The sequence below is a fragment of the Nylanderia fulva genome, unplaced genomic scaffold, assembly GCF_048542155.1.
Source record: "Nylanderia fulva isolate GAGA-0341 unplaced genomic scaffold, ASM4854215v1 Scaffold1, whole genome shotgun sequence".
In the NCBI taxonomy this organism is placed as follows: domain Eukaryota; kingdom Metazoa; phylum Arthropoda; class Insecta; order Hymenoptera; family Formicidae; genus Nylanderia; species Nylanderia fulva.
In genome coordinates, this window is record NW_028189192.1 from 8,255,360 (window position 1) to 8,277,904 (window position 22,545).

General features: G+C 36.7%; 1 protein-coding gene across 5 annotated transcripts in view; it reads left to right on the forward strand.

Annotated features, from left to right (window-relative positions):
* Positions 1 to 22,545, forward strand: part of LOC114945779 (uncharacterized) — a 37,164-nt gene that overhangs the window by 369 nt on the left and 14,250 nt on the right. The window contains exons 1-6 of one of the 5 annotated variants that reach the window (XM_029322086.2): positions 7,746 to 8,190; positions 12,416 to 13,247; positions 13,487 to 13,789; positions 14,511 to 14,828; positions 15,076 to 15,680; positions 15,825 to 16,307. In XM_029322086.2, coding sequence (XP_029177919.2) covers positions 12,441 to 13,247; positions 13,487 to 13,789; positions 14,511 to 14,828; positions 15,076 to 15,680; positions 15,825 to 16,307 — 2,516 coding nt within the window. In that variant the 5' untranslated portion in view covers positions 7,746 to 8,190; positions 12,416 to 12,440. Of the gene's footprint in view, positions 1 to 7,745; positions 8,191 to 12,415; positions 13,248 to 13,486; positions 13,790 to 14,510; positions 14,829 to 15,075; positions 15,681 to 15,824; positions 16,308 to 22,545 lie in introns of those variants that run through there. The other 4 variants (XM_085481153.1, XM_029322085.2, XM_029322087.2 and 1 more) reach the window with 4 other exon arrangements.

Here is a 22,545-nt window from a genome sequence, read left to right on the forward strand (position 1 = left end):
GTTTCTCTTTCTCACTCGTTTCTTCTCTCGTTCACACTTTTACTCCGATCCTCTCTTGTCGTGTTTCTCTCTCTCTCTCTTTCTCCCCCTCTTCCCTTCCCCCTTCTCTCTCATTGAGCATATTTAAATATTATACTGGAAAATATAACGTTAGCTTATAGCTGACATGAAGGTAGTGGACCCGTGCACGTGTTTAAAAAAAATTAAATATCAATTGAAAGTGAAAAAGAAAATTGCTTTTCATTGTATGCAAAATTTGGGAAATTAAATTAGTGTCTGTTATTATACATTGCCTACAGCATTAAAGTTTAACTAAATGAATTTTTTTCTTTTAAATCATGTCCATACATACTTTCCACCGTATCGCATTTTTAATATTTCGAATGAAATTACGAATTTATTGAATTACATTACCTATAGACAAAATATCAGTAGCCGGTTGATCGCTGGCTTTTTTATTTTCTCGATTATACATGTAAAAATAATGTTTAATATAATGTATTACTTTTAAACACACTGCGTCGACATTTGTTTAAATTTTTTATAAATCACTGATGATAAATATAATTTTCAGGAAAATAGTATTGCATAATTTTGCAAGACTTATATTTATAATTTATAATTTAACAAATAACTTGGAAAATAAATCGTGACATATGATGTTAGATCATTATCATCGAGTCATTGACAAATGATCATAAAGTTTATTATACAAAATGATACTAAATGCAGTCATCCTCAATATCTTTGAATGAAAGATGAGACTTCTAAAGAATGAGAGTTTAAGAAGAATCTTCGTTACATTTATTGTAAAATTACATCACTTTCGTTCTCCTTGATCGTTTTGCTTTCCCAAAGTAATTTCTTTCTCTCCAAGTCTTTTTCGGAATCTCTCAGTTCTGTAAGAGATGTTTCCCCGAAATATAATTTCGAAAGAAGTCGACGCCGACGATCATCCCGCGCTCTCTCGACTCGAGGAAGCTCGTTTTAACGAGAACCGGTGGAGGCGCTGGTAACATTGGCGGCTCTGCGGGATAAACTGTACCAACTGGCGGACACATCCCGCCCATCGGGCGGAGTCGGCATGATCTATAGCGTCATAGAACATCCCTGCCGCCGTGGTAGGAACAGAATGGCTACGCCCACGGTGCAGAACGTGCGCGATGCACCCCCGCCGTTGCTGCCGTTGCTGCCGCCACCGCTGTCGTCCTCGCGGCCACGATCGGGGGTCGAGGATGTTTATGCTCCTGCTGCCGCGTCTCTATCTAGTCGTGGCTCTGGCGCTGCGCTGTTTCTCTCCTGTTGTCGTCGTCGTTGTCGTCCTCGTCGACTTATCCTTGGCTCCTACCACTCGACGCGCGTTCATTATCGCTAAACATTCCTGTCAATTAAAAGTGCACCGACGCCCAATTTACCGGTGCGGCGGTCGTCTGTCGTTCCGGTGCGAGAGCTCGACCCGCGGATCAAATATTAACGAGGGACTAGCCGCGAGTTTTTTCCTCTTTCTTCTTTTTGTTTTCTCACGTTTTCTCCTACTGGATTCCCGGGTGGAAGGGCATAGCCGTACTTATGGGCTTTTCGTTAGCGCGCATGCAGATGTACCCTGGTTTACGATTATGGCCGTTGACTCTCATTTTCACGGAGACTGAAGGTAGCATTTTCCCGCGAAGCAATACTGCTTTTTGTCGGATTATATATATATATATATATATTATATTGGCGAATATATGCTGATAGAGGCGGGATAAATATGATACAGATATGTTTGCACAACTTACTTCACTTACTTGACTTACTTCATTTCAATAATCTTGATTTGATTTGATAAATATTTTGATATGTGTGTGTCAAGTCTTTCTTTCTCATATATAATCTATATATAATCGTCCAAATTAAAATTAATTATGTATGTACATGTAAAATCATATTAGGTATTTCTTTGATCAAAAATGTTGCAATTGTATCTTTTATAAATGAAGAGCAATTTCTGACAAAAAATTAATAACGTGCATTACTTGAGTTTATAATACTATAATACGAACAAAGAAATGTGTCGGTTTCGATTCTTCCTTAATTAAACTATATATATAACTTTAACAATATTTTCTATTAATACGTGCGTAAAGTTTTTGAGACTAAAAATTTTATTTGTTAATAAAAAAAATTGGCATCTCTGCGATCACCTAAAACTCAACGCGAATAGGATATTACAAAAAGCATTTTATTTTGGCGACGGTCGCACTGTTTTCGCAGACAGGTTGAAGAGGTTGTACCGTTCCTATACGCGCATCAAGCCAATTCGACGCCAGCGATGTTCACGATGCGACGTTTACGAGATCGTTTATTAGGTGACATTCTCATCGAGCAACTTGGCTGCAGCCTGAATTCGCTAGTTCTTTCCAGGAATCGTATCTCGGCTAAAATCTATCCTATATTAAAATGCGAAACTTAACCAAATATCGACAAAATGTGTGACACGGGAAATAATATACGTATAATTAGAAGTAATAAATACAGAAGCCTAAATCGATGGGAAATAATCATAAAAAAGTATCGCTCGTCCACACTCACTCGCGAGAATTTTCCAAGGACGGTTCAACGAGATTAATTATTAATATTAATATATAATTTTGAGTATCGCATTTAATCTTGTTCATATATAAAATTTAAAAATTATATATGTATATACTATTATGATATATTTATGTAAGATGTAAGATGTTAACGTTCATACATTGTTACTTTTTGAGATTTTATTAAATCAATTAAATTAATATTTTTTATTAGTAAACATTTTTCTGTTGATTTTGAAAGAATTTGATTTATTGTGCAATTTTTAAAGTGCGACATTAAATATTTGCACTCAAAATTTAAATTAAATTTTTATGAAATAAAATCTTTGACTATAAAAAAAAATCTGAAAATCTTAATAAAAACCGTATAAGGTATTATCTTGTAATTTAACGCACATGAAAAATTTTAATTATTAATATTACAAATTTGTCATACGTACGCACAACGTTTATTAATACTTAAAGTTTGAAAAGCAATCAGCTTTTAGTTTGGTTTAGAATATATAGGTGAGCAGAAGGAAGTGCTCAATTTCTAAGACTAAAATATTCTCAGATGTGTGAATATTTGTTTTGATATAAGTGTTGCGATATGTAAGATACACTCGCGATACGATATCGTATTTGATTCAAAGAGGAGAAAAGCTATGGTGCCGACAACAACGTCCGTTTGCCGAAGAAAATACGTATCTTGCAGTCACCTTAGATTCATGAAATAAATTCTTCAATATATTATTAACTTGTATATTGGACGGCTCTCATAACTTCGCGATAACTTTTCTGTGCGGAAGGTTCCGTCCAGGCTAATATTTCTTCCGACGTCTTACCAATGGCAAACTTTATCCAACCAGTGTAACTCGAAGCATTATACACGGTCACTACGGGTCAAAAAACGATATGACCGCATTCTAAAGGAAACAACTAACGTCGCGATTACACCTCTCGCTCTTGTCTTAAAATATTACTATTGCCTTGTACCAAATTATTGACACTAAAAACTTTATAAAACATATAGAATCTCTAAGAATGAATAAATATGATTTTCGAGAAACGCATAAATTTGAACAAAAATGATCTATCTTCATATTTTATAATTTAATTGTCACAGCTAAAGAGTGCATATTTCGTCCAACTTTTTTATTTTGATAATATTTTTATAATTGATAGAAATATAAATTTTATTTTCGGCGATTATACAATACAATATCATTACCAATGAACCGCGAAAAATGGTCTCACGCACGTGTATAATGCATTAAAGTGCAGGCCAAGTAAATTAAGAATTGCATAAAAAAAACTTTGTAAAAAATTGTTTTTAAAAGAAGTTAATTAGGCTCTTTTCACGCACGTTCGGTATATTTTTATATGATTGTGCTCGTTTGCCTGATCTGGATTTCGGCTTTAGATGTGTCTATGTCTTTTCTCTGACCGCGGGATTCCTTTTACGAGCGCTACCGAGCGCCATCGGTGAATGCACCCGCACTAAAACTTGCGAATATTTCGAAAAGCGTCCCGTTGTGCAACAATGCAACAATGTGGATCAGTGTTCGTTTGCGTTTTAGATTTACGTGTATGTGTGCATATCTATCCATTTATACAGCCAATTCTCTATAGAATCGAAATAAGTGCACCTCATAAAATAAAGCACTATGTGCATCCCTTTCTGAAGCTATCTGAAATCGCAAAGCGGGAATGTCTATTTTAGAATATTGCGAACATTCACCTGTAAATCTCGATCCAGCGTGCGTCGAAATCCTTGTAGACACGTTAGCATATGCGTAGTTGTTAATCCACGTTGCCAGCCTATTAAATAACAACAGGTTTTATTATGATTATTATTAACAAGATTTATTCCGTCGCGGATTTATTCTTATGTTTATTCTTACTTCCGTTTGGGCGATTGTTATATTTATTATCGTTTTTTCGAGGTTTAAGGTTTATTATTTTATTATTTTGCAGTTATAAAAACATTTTTAGAATTTCGACGAAATTGCAGAATATTTATTTAATTGAATACAATGAACAAAATAATTAAAATTGCATTAATAGTAGAATATAAAAATAATTGTAAAATAAAAGGTTGTGTTTACAGATGCAGGTAAAGATTTTGCCTATTGCAGTATTTATACAAAGTTTTTCTATTTGACATATCTAAAAAGAATTCATTGTAAATCTGTTTAAATAATTCTAACGCAGGGGCCAAATAAGAATTGCCCAGCGAACATCGAACTGACATTTGCGTGGGCAGTCATGTTTGTATGTGTATGTAGTTATGTGCGTGATGGCGCGTAACACTATACAATGGACACACGCACATCGCTCGCATGTACATGCTTGAAAATAGATCTACTATCGACATTTCGCTTCTCGTGGCCATAAATTCAGCTGAAAAAATTGCGTATACCAAATAGTTTACAGACGTCGATTGCCGTCGGTTAAATACTTCGTGTTTGTTGCCGAATTGAATTGCATCTGCGCGAGTTATAGGCTTTTACATTTATTTTTTTTTTTAACACGCCTCACACATACTCTTTCTTCCTCTGCTCACTGATTCTCTTTCTCTCTCTCTTTCATATATACTATCCCTCTATCTTTCTTTTTTATCTTGTCAAAAAATTTGTGACATATACTTTTCACCGCTCATTTTATAGAGAAGAAACGCTTCGATGGATGATAGAGAAATTTGTTAGAATCGCGACGAAGAACAATTGTGCGAAGCGCAGCGTGCATAACGCATATCAATCGGACAAGAAGGCGGAGAGACGAGGATTTTTTCGCACGAAGGAAATGTCGGCGATGCTTTTACGTTCTTTTTCTTTCTCCATCTTCTTCTCTTTTCTCTCGAATTTGCTCCTTTTTCCTGAGACCTCTATGAATCATCCACATTCTTTTTTTGAACGGTGAAAAGGAAAGTCGGTAAGTGAGAAGGGAGAAAGGAATAGAAAGGTTCGGATTCGAAAGGGAGAGGAGAATATGAGACAAGATCACATTTTCAACGACGTAACTTTCGCATATTGTCGAAAAACTTAAGCGAACGATCGAATCGACGATTAGAAAACCTTCGAAATACCAGAGGAGAAGATTAATCGGCCAGAGACGGCCTGTTTCAAAATAATTGCTGCGATGTTTCGATGTAGACAAGTCGCAGATGAACCCCCTACGGTCCATTTCTTACGATTCTTACTTTTTTTAAATTTGTTGATAGAATTTGTCTATTGCGTGATTTTTAAAGAGAGATCTATAAAGCTTCATGAGTTATATCTAAACATGAGCGTTGTATAGTTAGAAATATATGTCTTGAGTAAAAGAGAAAGAGAGAAAGAGGAAGAAAAAGAAAGAAAGAAATTGTATAGGTATTAGAATATCCAGAAGAAAAGTGAATTTTATAAGTCTTATCGAATTCTTACTAGATTTAAAAATTTTTATATATGTATTTATTTCTTATATGTGTATACATATGTATAATATATGATTAGTAAAAATCAAAAAAATCTTTGGAAAAAGAAGAGAAACTAATTAATAACTAATAGTACAATTATATATACATTTCGCTCGCCTTAAAATATAATTATTAATTTTAGAAGAAACAAAATATTAATCATATTATTGATAAAAAAATATTAACACACGCACAAATAATATTTTTGATTAATATTAATTTCAACTAATTCATATTTTATCAACTTAATACATTTTTTTGCACATTTACATGCTTTTTTAAATGAAAATCTTTTTAAAGACTAAAATTGTTTGTACATTTTTTAAAAAATGTGTAAACAATATTCGATATTGTATATATAAGCCATGTTTTGATCTAGAAATAGATTGCAAAGATATATCTACTATATGTGTAGATATACATATATTGATTTATTTTTTACAATTATCTATCATTTCTCAAATTGTATTCTTACATTTTCCAAATTCTTTTATTCGCAATGTTTAAATGTTATGATTGCAATGGACTCTATCCAAGCTCATATACGATATGGTATAATTTTTCATAGTGATGCGAGCGATAATATTGCGAACTTGGCGAGTATAAAACACCAGAAAGGCAAGCTTAGTATTGGTGTGGATGGAAGGCGTTAATTTATCTCTCCACTTTTTTAAGGAGCGTTATCGCGCTGTAATTCGTTCACGCACGTCGACATTCTCTTAATGCAATTAATCCTACTACTTGTTTAAAGAACACTTCGATATCAAAGAAAAATTATTTTACACCGCTTTATTATGATATATTCAAATGGCAATTTTATATATATATATATAATTATTACTAGAGTAATTTTTCTTTCAATATTATATATAAATGGTGTAAAAATTAATTTTCTTATTTAGTATTAAAACAAATTAATCGCTTCTTTAAAATAATCTGAATTTATATCTCTTATACTATATCTTTTTTTTAAAACAAATAAAAATTATTTACATTTATACGAAGATTAAAGATAATATTGGGAAAAATATTATACCTATATTATATCAGAATTTTATATATATATATATATATACACGTATATATACATACATATAAACTGCGATGTAGTCTTGCACAAGAGATAAATACGAAAGAGAAAAAGAGTAACTCGCATGTATGTATCATATATTCCATGACATTTTATATATATATTTTATTTTGTACTTTTTGCAAAACACACAAAATATAGTTTATTATTATTTTTTTTATATCGGAATGTTTTATTTACGCGTGACTGTGTTTCGTCTTTTAAATAGCTTTTTCTCTCCGCGTTTTATAATATACATATATATTTATCACACATACACACGTGAGAGATATACGAGAGTTAAACTTACAGTAAAACTTTAAAATGGTCTAACATCGTTAGATCATTTAACCATCAATTATGAAATAAAATATACAAATTGTCATGGAAATGTATGCGTTTCAAAATACGCACAGATTTTTTCTTTCAGAACAGTTATGAATAATCGTGCACTTTACGAACAAGTTTTGACCACGCAGGAAGTTTGTTCCACAAAGTTACCGATTGCCCAACAACCTTTTAACTCAGAATCCGGCATTCTCCGGATAACTATATTAAATCTGTCAGCAAATGTGTTACCCTCAACATCGATATCGAATGTTTCTCAAATTGTTTTGAAACGACACGATTAAAGTAAATACTCGGTTTCACCTAGCTTACGGAGCACGATGACTCATACGAATCTTAAGCGACATATAGTATTCGACGAGCGAGAGACTCGAAAACATTTAATCCTTCCATGTCCGAATAGAGAACGATCTTGATAGAGACAGCAAGTCAGACGTCGAATGGTAGCCTAGCGTACAGTATTCGTAGAAGGTTCGTTGCAAGGGTGGCTAGGCGAGGGGCAAAGGAGAAGCGAGAAGCCGAGGTCCGTCGGTATCGATCGGGCGTCTGTGGTAGATTGACACGTGTCATGGCCGCCTCTCTCGGTGGCGGAGAGAACGAAAGGAAGGAAAGCGAGAGAAGGACGGCGGTCGCCGTGAGAAACCGCGGAATAAGGGAGAGGAAGTGAGAAGGAACAGCGGCGACGGCGGGTAGCGAAGCGCGCGAAGGTGGAGGAGGCCGTCGAGAGGGTGGCTGGCCGGAGAGGGAGGGAAAAGGACATTAAGGTGCGTAATAGCCAGCGGGGCGAGCGCGCACCGCCGCGGCATCGATTAGACAGAGGCTCCCTCATCCCATTGCTAGAATGCAGCCCACACCCTCCTCCGTCACCTTCAACCACCCACCCGCCATCCGCTTCCCCCTGTCTTCTCTCCCCCCTTCACCCCCTTACACAGGGGTCCTCACGACCACCCACCTCCACCCACTCCGTCGAACTGGAGAGCCCCCGAGTACGTGCTCTACATACACACTCGCGCGCTTATGTCAGTTCCTGTCCTGCTGCCGGCACTGCCACTGCCTCCGCCACCGTTGCGAGAATAGAAAAGGAGAGAGAAAGCGGGGGAGAAAAAGAGAGACGGAGGGTGACCGAAGCCACCCTCTCTCTCTCTACCCTATCCCGTAGCACCTATACACACGCGCCGGGGACACCAACGTCTAACGTCGTTATAAACATTAACGGAGCGGCTCAATATTCCCCGGACCTTGCATCTCTTCCCTCCCAGCACTTCGTCCACCTTCGGTCCATCTCCCTTCTCCGCTTGCTGGACGCTCGCATGCGGCGAGCTCACCTTGCTATGCTTTCCGGGTCCTTCGTTGACCCTACGTAGGGTTACCTAGTTGGTATGCTCCGAATCACCCAAGTCGAAAGGGTGTGCTCGCCACTTCTTAGCGAATGTACGAAACATTCAATGCTATCTAGGAGCGTAACCAGCTTCGGGACATTGTCCGTCTATTCGATAATGCGGGACCTTTATCGAGAACCGCTTGTTCCTTATTTATATGTATAATAATATTACGGGGAGAGATTCAAGTTCGAGTTTCTCGGGATAAAAATTGCCAGTGCAGAGATACTTGTTTTTTCTTTCATCTATTTTCGCGTTGAAAAACAAATCTCGCGATTTTTTTAAATATAAACAAGTCGAGCGGAATTACGTTAGGGAGATTTCGTCGATTTCGTATACGATCGCTCGCGGTGGATCTCGTCGGATCTTTCTGGACGGAGACGAGAAGAACGATGAAAAGGAGGTTAAAAGAGTCTGCGGGAATGGAGTCGTGGCCGCTTATGGCTTCGGATCGAGATCGTCTAATTTCGTTCGACGAGTCCCGTAAGGATCCTTCTCTTCGTCGCCTTTTTCCTCGTCCTCTACTTACTCCACAGGCTTCGATTTCGGTGACGGAGTCGTGCGAGACGGGCGCATTCTTGTCCGAGGGTCGCGCTGATTATTGTTAATTATAGCGAGCATTAAAAGCAAGAGAGAGAGAGAGAGAGAGAGAGCGGGACCCTCGATCATTCCAATCAGATTAGTGATGATGATTCAAGACTGGGTGCTATTCCTCGTGGAAATTGCGTTTTTAGTCTTTTCAGTTTAACATAAATTGGGTGTGCATTATAATTAAATTACATGCGATATTCTAGCAAATTAGTTTTTTCATTACACAGTAATTTTCTATTTTTCATATAGGATAGTTTACAATTTTCCCTTTTTATATCGTATATATGTACGTGTTAAATCATATTTAAGAAATGAAAGATAATACAAATAGATTAATATATTAAGATATATATATAATACATATTTTATCGAGACAAAATTTGCGATGTAATCCATGTTGCAACGAATTATAAAAAATTCGTTTTTAACGATAATTGAACAAGTATTTATTTTTCATGTTTTCCCATCTCTCTCTCTCTCTCTGCGATCAAATCGTAAGGTTATTTCGAAGAGCAATCTCGCGTTTACGCGAACCTTATTGGCAGCAGGTGCGCGTCCTTTTTCCACACATTGCGATCCGTAATTAGGGATTAGTTGCCAACGATCCTCAATCAACGAGGAGTTAGCTGAAAGTGCCATGTGATGCGTCAACCATGGATATTATATTGACGTATCGATGTCTCAGCGATGTTCACGAGCGTCGTCCAATTAACGGCTATCCGTGTTTTTTATTGACAAACACTCGTAAATCTCGGTAAATCTGTCCATTTGGTTCATCTACCCTCCACAATACTCGCGCCAATCGTTCTCCTTATTAATGTCGTACACGTGTTACATACATGATACGACGGATTTATCCAGAATCGTGTATGTTTCGAGAGATCTAATTTGTCGTATATTAATCCTGTCTTTTAATTAAAATCTGTTTATTTTGATCTATCGAGCTTCATGTTTTCCTTGCAGTTAATGTCAACATTGTTTCATTTATTTGTTCTGTAATTAATGCGAATATATAACAAGGATATTTATCGTCATCTCTGTTAAAAGCATGCTATTCGACGAATTAAAGTTGACATTTATTTAACTCGATGAGTGTTTTCATTAATTTTATTCAAAGAAGTAATTTCCAAATTAATTCAAATTTTGAAAGAGAATCGATTAATTTTATCAGACAATATGCATATGTATGCGAGGTATATTCTAATATTTTTCTACTGAACATAGATTTGTAAATACATTATTTCGAATTGAAAATAAAAACAGCTATGTTTGCGCGACATTTTTTCGTACACGCAATTATAATCATATGAATATATCTTGAAAAATTTATGAGAAACTTCATTATTGAATATGTATATGCGGGTGTATAAACGCGCGTGTGCGTGTGATAAAATTACAATACGTTGCCTCGCTTGAACAGTTTCCATGGCATATATAGTTTGTGATATCGGAAGAACAAATTACAAAAAATTCGTGAAATTTTATTCCAAGTTTTCTCTTCAGCGGTACACCGGCAACGAAGGAATAATCCACAAAGGGCTCGTTCGGTCTCTTCCGTGTATGCGAGCACGCGTGATACGCGGCATTCGATCGAGGACGGTTAACCCGGGCGCTAAGTTGGTTCGCGTCGTAAGAAAAACATTTTTGCAACTTCTCAACTGTACGCAAATCGAATTTCAGTCACGTCAAAGGTAAACTACAAACGACAACGAAACCAGGAACCGGGATATTAGCCGATCGAGCGAGAAGGGGTGGAAAGGGTAGGACACCGATGAGCGTGTTTCGGATGGAAATTTCATTCGCTAGTTTTCTCCGCTTAATAAGACGAGAGACGGAGGTCGCCGCCGGTTCGTAGACTTCGGAAAGGGGAAACAGAAAGGGCGCAACAAGGGCGGGGGTGATGCAGAGGACGCGCACGGGCTGCCGGTTGAAAGGGGGTGGGGAGGGGGCAAGGGGAAAGAGAGAGAGCTGCAGAGGGGCGGCCAGGACTGGGAGGCGAAGTGTCGTCGTCCGAATAACGGCCAAGCGGCATCGACCGATCTTCCTGCCCGCGCGAAGCGTCAACTTGTTTCCCTTCTGCTGCGCGAATATCGGACCTTCAATTTGCCCACTGCGGTTCGCTAACGCGATTGTCCTCAGCGAGCTGTCCATGACGCGGTTGTAGTGTGACGCGTGATCGGGGTATGACAGCTAAACGATTCCCGAATTCACTGCAAGCCGCGATCTTGCATATACGCTCAAATATGAATTCCTTCTCTATCGAATCAACCAAATAACACCTAAAAAAAAAACGCTTTTTTTTTATACTTACATTTTTCACCACTTTTTTCTTTTAACGAGAGCGTTATCGAAATAACAAGATTTTTAATTGTCTATTTCTTTCCAAACTTTCTACTTTTAGAACGCGTTGTTTAAATTTTATTGTTTTTTATCTGCAATATTTTTGAAGTGCCAAAGTATTATATAGGAAACACTTTAAATTAATTTGACAAATATATATATATATATGGAATAATATATACAAATAATATATGGAAGATGAATAAAATTGAATTTACAAGAATAATTGTAATCGTATATAAAAAATTTATATATATTTTTTGTCGATATGCATATGTATATAGTATTACATATTGATAAATATATACCCATGCCATTTAATCTATATAATATTCTTTATAATATAAAAAATAGAAATATAACCGCAAGCAAAGAGATAAAGATGATATTACGTATATGTTGTATGTATGTGTGTAATATTTCTTATGATATAGATAAAGAACAAAAAAAAAGAGAAATAAAATTGAGAAAGCTTGTTTTGCTAAAGATTTATTTGCATGGTTAAAACAGTAACAACATTACACAGTTATAAATTCAACTATAAAATCTCACACTTTGGCTTTTGAAGCCTACAATAATAAATATTTTCTTAAAAATTATCACACTTTCTCTCTCTCTCTCTCTCTCAAGTTAATATAGGGGGTGTCGTTAATAGCAATTGTCACTTTCATTATTTCAGCTCAGTTTTACATAAAAATTAATCAATGGAAGGTTACGAAGATGATGATGATACTCATTTTTGCATCAAATGTAATTTGACAGTACACGGTCTCGACAATTATGTACGGCATCGTCGATCAGGTTGTCGACCTCCTGACGATAAAAATGAGACTGTTCACGAGTCACCTTCGACGCCGACGACGGTATCCTATCCCGAAATTTTAAACGCAGACGCGTTCTTTAGTTCGCTGGAGCTACAGAGCAGCGCAAAATCAAATCCTCGACGAGCGCCGATTTTACTGGATAATAATAGAAAATTTAAAAAAGAGAATAGAAGAAAGAAGGAAAAAAATCAGGTGGATGTTGGCGCGAAGGATAAGCTTCACAGTATGTCACCTGCCGTCAGCGATCTGGACGATCCAACTGATAATCTATGCATCCAATCCCTCAAACCAACCGATCGAAAGAGGCAGGAGAATCCTCAGCGAATAGTGTCGGATCAACAGAATTGGTTGGACGACACCATTCTTGCCGATCTCGCTTTGGGAAATAGCGAGAACAAGGAGCTAGCGAGATATGATTTCGAGTACCAACAGGACGACGAATCTGAGGATGACATGCTAGACGACGACTTGGGGGAAGATGACTCCTATTCAGATTCTGACGACGGTGAAAATCAGGAGCGTCCACCGCGAGATCATACAGGCGGAAAGTGGAAACCTGGACTCGGCGATTTGCCACAGGACATGCCACATATGCATGAGGAGGATGTGGATCCTGACGATGATCATCAAGAACATCCACCGCCGACGTATACCGGTGGCAAATGGAAACCTACGGAGACATCGCAGGTAGGAAACAAAAATTATTTCAGGATTATAAGTTATTTTATGTCATAAAATACATATATTAAACAGTATACGAAAATTTGTTTTATTTTTTTACTGTATTACATATATTCATCTCTTGCCTTTCTCCCATCACGAAATTATTTCGTGTATATTCATATTCATGGTAATATAAATGTATATGTAACGTGATGTGAGCCTAAGCGATTATTGTGTGAGCAATGATGATTTGTTGGACAAAGAGACATCGATCATTGCAGAAGATCGAGGAATACGAGAGCAAGAACACATCCGGACAGCCACCGCCAGAACACACGCGAGGGAAATGGGTACCGGGTGCACGAACGGATATCGAATCGGGATATTGGTGCATTCCTTGCGGCAGGAAGCTTGCCTCACGATTGGTCTACAACAGGCATGTGCTTTCTGCTTTGCACGCCAGAAGGAGCATTAAAGAGATCGACGACGGTCTCCATTTACCGCGCAGAATAAAGTTGCGCGCGAGCAAAAGAATGTCCACTCGTAGGCAGGCTTCCTTCACAACGGTATATATATATATATGTATATATACATATATGTAATATGTATAATAACTTCTCAACAACACGATTAAAACTAACATGTACATCTATTTTTTTCTTTCTCTTTTATTTTTCAGATTACTTTGTTAATTGTTGTTGTCACATACATATATTGTCATTTTTTAAATCTATTACAGCAAATGTATACATCTAATGCAAGACATAAATATTTTTCGTATCATATAATTTTTTCACAAATCAATTATTTATAAAATATAATGTCATTTATTCTGTTACATTAGATTAATTAAAAATTTTAATTAATTTATTAAAATTATTAATTTAGACTGAGATTACACAATTATATGATTATATTTTACTTAAATATTTTTTCTTCCTTTTTAGAAGAAAATTTTTCTCGGTCTATGAAAACTATATGATGCGGTTGAAGTTTTTATAACGCTGTTTCTTTTTGTGAAAAGTTTTCCCTTTATTTTCTTTATATCTTTATACCTAACTTATATCTATTAGAAGTTTAAGAAAATTTTGTTTATTTTTTTTACAAGATATAACATTGTTTTTTGAAAATATTTAAATCATACACAAGAGCGGAGAAATTATCCAAATATTAATTAATATGTATATACATTTATATTTTTTTATACATAAGAGATATAAATAATTATTTTTTATCTTTTAAAACAAACGATATACAATACTTTGATTAATTATATTATATTATTAGAGGACGACAGACGTACCCGAGCAAAAGAAAATTAAGAAAGGTTTGCGTCAAAGAGACAAGGAGATTGTCCCATGTGCGATGTGCCACGCGCGCGTAAAGAGGCTTCAGATGGGTAAACATTTGCTTTCCCATTATCATTGCCGTGTGGCAGGAGTGAATCCTTGCAGTCCAAATGCACGTCGCTTTCTGCTGGATAACATAGCGAATGTAGTACGACAGTGCCCTTTCCAATGCGCTCCTTGTCGTTTTTACTGCAACACCGAGGAAACGTTCTTGCTTCATTGGCGTTCTGATCTTCACATCAAGACCTTAAAACTAGTAAGTTGTTGATCGATTGGGAGATAGGGCGAGGGGCGACAAGCATAAAAACATTTGTATTTATTTTTTAATTTTTGGAATATACATGTATAAATTCATGCATACAGTTTTCGCACCTGTTGATAAATTATTATTCCATACAAACACTAAATAGAGAATCAATAAAAAAATATACTTGTTAAAAAATAAATACATCTGGATACTCGAAGGATTTTTATATATATTTTCTTCTTTTTTTTTTTTTTAGAGTGGTGGTAGATATAGATGTAATTCATGCGATTTTTGGTGCGAAGACAGCAAGATGATGGAATCTCATCTTTTGAGTATGAGTCATCGCGATGTGATATCGATGATGAACGGCTCAGTGCCGATCGTAATTAGTCGTCAAGAAGCATTATTTTGCGGTAGTTGCAATCGGCAATTCCGATACAATTTCCAGCTACGATTACATGCCAAAGAGACCGGTCACGACGCAAGTTATACCGCATCAGATGAATATCAACAACGTATCAAATGCGATCTGTGTCCCCAAATTGTCCGATCCTTGGTTGCGCTTCAACGTCATCAATTAATCTGTCACATCGCCAAGGACAAAGAAAAGAATGAAGTCGCAGAGATTACTCAACCGGCGCCATATTTCTGCTCTTTCTGCTCGATGAATTTCATCACCGCCCAAGAAGCAGTAGTACATCGAAGAACTTCTAGTCACAAAGAGGTTGTAAAAGCGCGCAAGATTGAAGAAGGACTATTGGAAATCGTGACGCGAAAATGTCCTCATTGCGACGAAAAACAGTCAAGTCTTGCAGCGCACAAAAGTCATCTTCTCCAGAATCATCCAGAACTTTGTCACAGGTAATTTAACAAATTATTAATACTATACAATTTTTATAGTTAGCCTATGTAGAATAAAGCAATATTTATTTTGTCTCCGACTTTTTACAATATTTTTAAATATTTTGATATAATGTTTGTACTCTGTAATTTTTTTTTTAACAGATGTCCTCGATGTGGCATGCAGTTTGCCCTGTCGCAAGATGTCACTAAACATACGCGAGAAGGTAATTGTATCGAGAATAATAAATCCAATACGACTGAAAGAATAGACGTGAAAAAAGAATGGAAATGCAATGACTGCATCTTTTCAACGGATTCTCGAAGTGAATTCATTTTTCATGAAGCCCTTCATGTTGGTACAGTTTCAATTGACAAAGGAACATCTACTTCGAACAAGTTATTACCGAAATATTGGTGCCCGATTTGTAAAAAGGCTTTTGCGAAAGTTACGCTACGGAATCACATCAGACAACATACTGGAGAGAAGCCCTTTTCCTGCATCAAGTGTTCAATCTCATTCTCGAGAAGAGCGGATCTCATCGCGCATCAAAAGCTATGTGCTTCCTCGTCACCAGGATCTCTGGACAAAACTGGCCGTCGGAGAAGCTTCATCTGTTCGGAGTGCACGGAAGGTTTTTATACAAAGTAAGTGGCATATTCCAATTTTAATTTTTAATGTTTTTTAATGTTTTTTGTTCCATAAGTAACGTACTTATTACTTTTTTCGTTTGTTAACGTTCATGTGTGCCATCGTGTTGTCTATAATGCTACTTTAAATTCTAAAATTGTTTGTTTATACACGTAAATTTCTACCTTGTACTATAATCTCTCTTTCTCCCTGTAATCTCTCTCTCTCTCTCTCGCTCCATTTGTCTAATGATTCCGATGTAAGAAAAAATCACGTATTATTCGCAGAAGACGAAAACGCATATATATTCTCGATTAAAAAACGATGTAAACGTGTCAGAATTACATTTTATGGGGAAATGGAATATTTTATTATTTAAATTGATTTATATAAACGATCGAAATAGACTATTCGAAGTATTACTTATTTTGATTTTCTTCTCTCTGATTTGTTTTTATTCGATGGACTGCGCGCTATTCTTCTGCAGCGTGACCGTTTTGTAATAAATAAAGGACATCGTATTCTGGAAAGTGGGAGGGAAGGGAGAGGATGCAAAAACGTCCGCGGCAATAAAAGCATTCGCCGCGAGCTGGAACCGCGAAATGTTCGCGCGGTCGTAGTAAAAGTGTCCTCGCTGCATAACTATAAAATAAAGGAGCGTAGCCCAATGGAGGAGACTAGGTAGAGCGGATCGAAAATGCACGAGAGAAAAGAAGCGAGACGAACGTAAGACGTCGCGAACTGGAAAGAGAGAAAAGGAGAAACGGGAAGAAAGAAGAGATACACACACCCTAGCCCGACAACGGGCGTCGTATTAACATCTCATAACAATAATATATATACCGCTCATTTCACTATTTAACAGACCTCCACTGTATAGCTCGCAATAGTAGACATTATATATTTTTCTGATGCTAACATATTAATAATTAAAATATATAGATTAATAGAAAATTTATTGGTATCGATCGATTATCAAATAGAGAATTTCTAGAGTTCTTTTATCATACACAAAATTCTAACAATATTCTATTTAATAATCAATTGATATGTCTCTCCGACAAAACATTTGATCTGCGAATATAACATTAATCTACAATCAATCTACAACAAAAAATTGAGATATCATTCCTCTAATTAATGATATATAAAATCACTAAAATGGTGTTATTTTATATTAAAATGGTGTTATTTTATTAATGGCTCATGTTGCTAGCCAGATTACGAAAAACACATGTGCTTGCCAGCGTATTTTGGTATTTAACAAGCTCGCATTACGACGGATATATACCACGTGTTCCTTTAATACTAACGTATGCGCCTCTATGACTGCTGCAATAGTATTTGTGTATAACTCGGATGACGCGCACGCGGTTGACATAAGTATTAAACCATTGCTCGTAGAGCGGTTGCTATAAAGCAAATACATTAATACTTCGGTCCTGCTCTCTTTCTGTCTTTCCTCCGCTTTCGCTGCTTCCTCGGACTTCTCGTATACACGCATTACCTTCTGTTACAACACTCAGCTACCATCCTATTCTCCTATCCGAACGGCTTCGAAACCGAATGACCGAGCAAAAGTCTCAACATGCAACTCGAGTCATGAGGATTTCGCTTAATGCCACGATTCCGACCATTTCGAGGGATTACGTTGTTGTTCAGTTATTCTTTAGTTTTACACCCTCCAACGTACTGATATTTTTTCTTTTCTCCAATGCTGATTCGTCTTCAAAGCTTTTTCCTTTCGCGGTCCATGTTCGTTTTATTTAAGACAATTTTTTACAAGCTTTTACATTATTTCGAAAATTGTTTTGAAATTTTGATGGACACTGTTCCAATTACTACTATCTAATAAATAATCTTATACTACTGCACGATAAAATACTATAAAAAATATAATTAATCTTATTATAGAAAATTTGATTTAATACAAGCAGATTACATATATAAATCTTCGTGTATTTTATCGTAGAAATTGCGATTATACATGGTAGCGTTTCAAGAAAATCAAAACTAGTTTTATAAAGTTTCAACGAGTCTTTAAATGATTTAATCGACTAATTTTACGATCCAACTCAGCTTATCCTCGAAAATCATTCTCCATCCTCATCTCGACAAGACTCCTGGTATCACTTCCGTGCAAACTCGGACCATCTCTATGCAGACATCCTATAATCTTCCTTAGGGCTTAGCTTACTGTAGCTTGGAACGCGAGATCGACGTACCTGGAACTCGACATCCTGTTCCGAGCGAAAGGAGTTAGAAGTTCCAGCAAGCTACCTTGATTAGAACTCTCACCACCTCCACTTGTCGTTTCCACTTTGCCTTGTAATAGAAAAAGGAGGACCCGCAAAGGGGGAGTATATGCGTCATCTTCTACAAGGGTCAGTTGGCAAGCTCGTTCATTAACTCTAAAATGAAACGTGTTCGTGAAAGAGTAATGTCCTGCGACAAGTTATTATTCCAAGATCATGAGAAACGTAATGATGACGAAAGAAAAATCTTGTATTGAAACTAAGAAGTTTTGAACTTGAAATAATTTTTAAATTCTTACTCATTTAACAATTTTTTCGGAAATTTTCGATTTCTCCGTTATAATTTTTTTTTTTTTTTTTACATAATCATTTTAATTGTCATATTATTAACACAGATTTTTGCCATTTGATGTGACTTGACAGTTATACGAATAATTGGATCATCTTATAATAAAAGATCCAGCGATCGATCGTTGGGTATTTCTGTTTAGGCGATAGCACGATATGCCCTTTCTCCTCAGTGAGGAGTTCGTTACCTGTAAAATAAGACGCGTATTCGCGTAGTCGCGTATGCAAGGTCGACGCAGCGCGGGAATAAAAGATATCGGAGTGAACGTGACGATGGCGGCGGCCGTGTGGGACAGAAAAGGAGCACGATGCGCCGCGCTCCGGATGGCGAACGAAGGGAATTCAGAAAGAAAGAAAGAAAGAAGATAATTACGCGAAGAGACGGGCAGCTCCCGCGCACTCGATCGCCTAACCGATTCTCAGAATACGTGGCCGGCTCGCGATGTATGCGCATATTCAAGATAGTATGTTACATACGCGAGCTACTGACCATGCGTTTCGCTTCTTCGTTCACTCTTCCCCTGTTCGTTCTCGGACCCTATCCAACCTCCGGCAACCTTCTCTTCCACGGATTCACGACGTATACGCGAGAGATCCCCAGAGGTATTTATATATATGGACCGCGGCGTGGCGCGAGCGTATCTTTTATCTTCTGTAGCAGTAATGGCGCGTCCACCTCCTCCGTATCTGGTCAGGTAAACAACGCATAGATAGGCATGCCGGCTGAGATCGGCGGAACCTCACCGTTGGTTGATATCCTGTTCCTGTCGGACGACAGATTTCAAGGGAAAATGCGATGGCAGGGTACAGTGCTTTCCTTCGATTCGGAAATTCAAATTACCAACTCAAATCTGTAATATGTATATATAAAGGTGTTGTATCCTTTTTTTTTACCTGCATATTCTTTAGTAACGATCGATCACGATAGGAAATAATCTCTTTTTAATCATGTTTTATACTTATTTAGCATTCGATTTTAATTTTGTTTGTAATTAATTTTATTTAACTTTTATATTTGCAATGATGACGCCAGATTTAGTTCCGCTATTTTAATTGATTTGGCTATATTTAAGAATTTGGTAATTAATTGCATTTAAAAAACTTTTAATTAATGACCTAATAATCATTATTATATTTTATTATATTAATTATATTTTATTTAAATTTTTTCACCTTGAAACATAGTCCTTTATATTAATTGACTACAGTTTCTATCTACAGTGTCTTTAATGGAAAAATTAGCATAACGAGGTCATTTCAAATATAGAGTCACACTAACTTCTGACAATTATTTTTATCAGGCATCATTAACGCGCGGTGTCGCCTTTGTAAATTGTCCCGTAGGCACTTTGACATATTCCATAAAATCAATATATCTCATAGATCGTTCCGACGAGGTAAAGTTTGTTCGAGGATTCGCATGGAAAAAAAGAAACAAATGTTTGCGTGTATGTGTGTATCGCCCTCTTTTCGTACCGAAACAATGAGGCAACATTGTGTCGCATTCGTTGCATTTAGATGCATCGGTGAAACGTTTCTCTCTCGCTAATATTGTAGATCGTGCATTCGCAACGCGTAATTTCCTGGATCGACTTTAGAGTTTTTAGACCAAAACTATATCGACTTACAATTAGTCTGAATTATTAAATAAAACAAAATTTATTATATAAATGTTTTTGCGCGGCAAGCTATTGTTGAAATTTAGTTTTTAACTCTCTCTCTGCTCTCTTTCCCTTTCTTTTATATTCATCAAATTTTTATATAAGATAGAAAAATTTTAATGAATTATCTATGACAACGTAAAAAATCAGCTGAGAGATACTGAACTTGAAAAAGAATAAATGCAACAACAAATATTAAAATTGATATCCGAATTTTGGAAACATTGTTTTGAGACTTTTACGTCTAGCAATAAGTAGTGCATCGCATATATGCCGCTGCTCACGTGGTGGCGACGCGACGCGACGGCGTCGGCGACGACAGTGGTGGTTGCGACGCGATGGTGGTGCGTCGTACGTGTGGTGTAGCAGCACGCGGTAAGCACGCGGCCCCGTATATGCAGACAGTTTAGTGGTGGCCGCCCCGCGAGTCCAGTTGTCGCGTGAAATATTGCGATTCATAAAATAAAACAGGCCTGCGGTCGAGGACGCGTACATATAGCCGCCCGGCCGCTAACTATCCTAACCCTCACCCTTCTCCCTCCCTCTAGCTACCCCTTCTTTCGGTCCCTTTTCGTTCTCTCTACCTTTCTCCGTTCTCTTTCTTCTAACGTGGCCCTTCTCTCTGCTCGGCTCTGGTGCGATATCCCATCGCCCTTTCTCTTTTTCTCTTCCTTTTTCTCTCTGTTTCGCTTCCCTTCTTTCCCGGCTCTCTGACTGCATCGCTGTACCCAGCTCTTTATCTTTCTTTCCGTCGTTGGATTATCCATTGGGTACAATGGGTACGGAGGCTCCTGGGAATCGTAAAAAGAGTGCGCAATCGAAAATATTTCGGGATAGTGGGATAAAATAGCGGGCGACACACGTAAATTTAGACTGTCTTTTTCTACCGTTCGCCGTTCTAGGGATGTTAATTGAGGAGTTTACATCATGCGATGTAGATAACAATGAGTGGCATATCGCGTGTAATATTGTATTACTAGAATTAATATACACAATTATGAATATTAATACACTTAATTGTCTCTTTATAGATTTTTAATAAAAAATTAAATATGACTTATTTTATTATAAAATATATTTCTATATTTTATGACTAGACTTAATTAAATTAGAGAGTTACAAGTGTTGAAGAACAATTACACGCACAATTTCGAGAGTTTCGAAAACAATAATTTGAGCCTTTTTACACGCGCCCGCGTGCACTCTCTATATTATTTAACCCTCCGTGTTCTCTACCCTTTTTTTTCATCTCTTCCTCCTCAGCCTCCTCTTTTCGTACATTTACCCACGGTTGGCTGAAACGCCGCCAAGCCACAAGCGCCGGCTTTCCTCGCGCGTCCAAATTTTTCGGCTACCACTGCGACATTTCGTCGTGGAATCCGCACTTGTGGAGTGCAGGCGGGAATGGTTACAAAACGCGGCTTACTGTTAGAAAGTCCCTCATAAGAATGCCACATTGTGAAAACCGACATACAATATATTACGTAAATAAAGTACGAGGACAAAAATTAACAGAAATAATATAAACAAAATATAATATTATCGATGTACACGATAAAATTCTGTTTTATAATTTACGATAGCATTTGCAACAGAATTTGATGTATCTTTTGTAGAATATTTTATGTAAAATTTAAAATTTATTTACATTTTTTATACGGTTATTTTTTCGATAAAAGATATGTATTTATCATTATGCAACGTATTAAGACAATTTAAATTATAATTAATAATTATATGTATAATAAAATTTTATTTTTTTTCCGCGATGCTTCGTAGCATGATGACTGGAAGCATATTACATCTCCTCAAATTTCCGAACAAATCTTAAATTATAGCTTGCCAATATAGATTGTCAATATTGGCTGTTTCTTTTCTTCCGTTACTGAATCATTGAAAAGGCATATTATCAAAATGTCGCATTGAACAAATAAAAGCGTAATTGATGATCTTTCGAATCGCGAAAAGGAGAAAGAAGAATTAACCGCGTG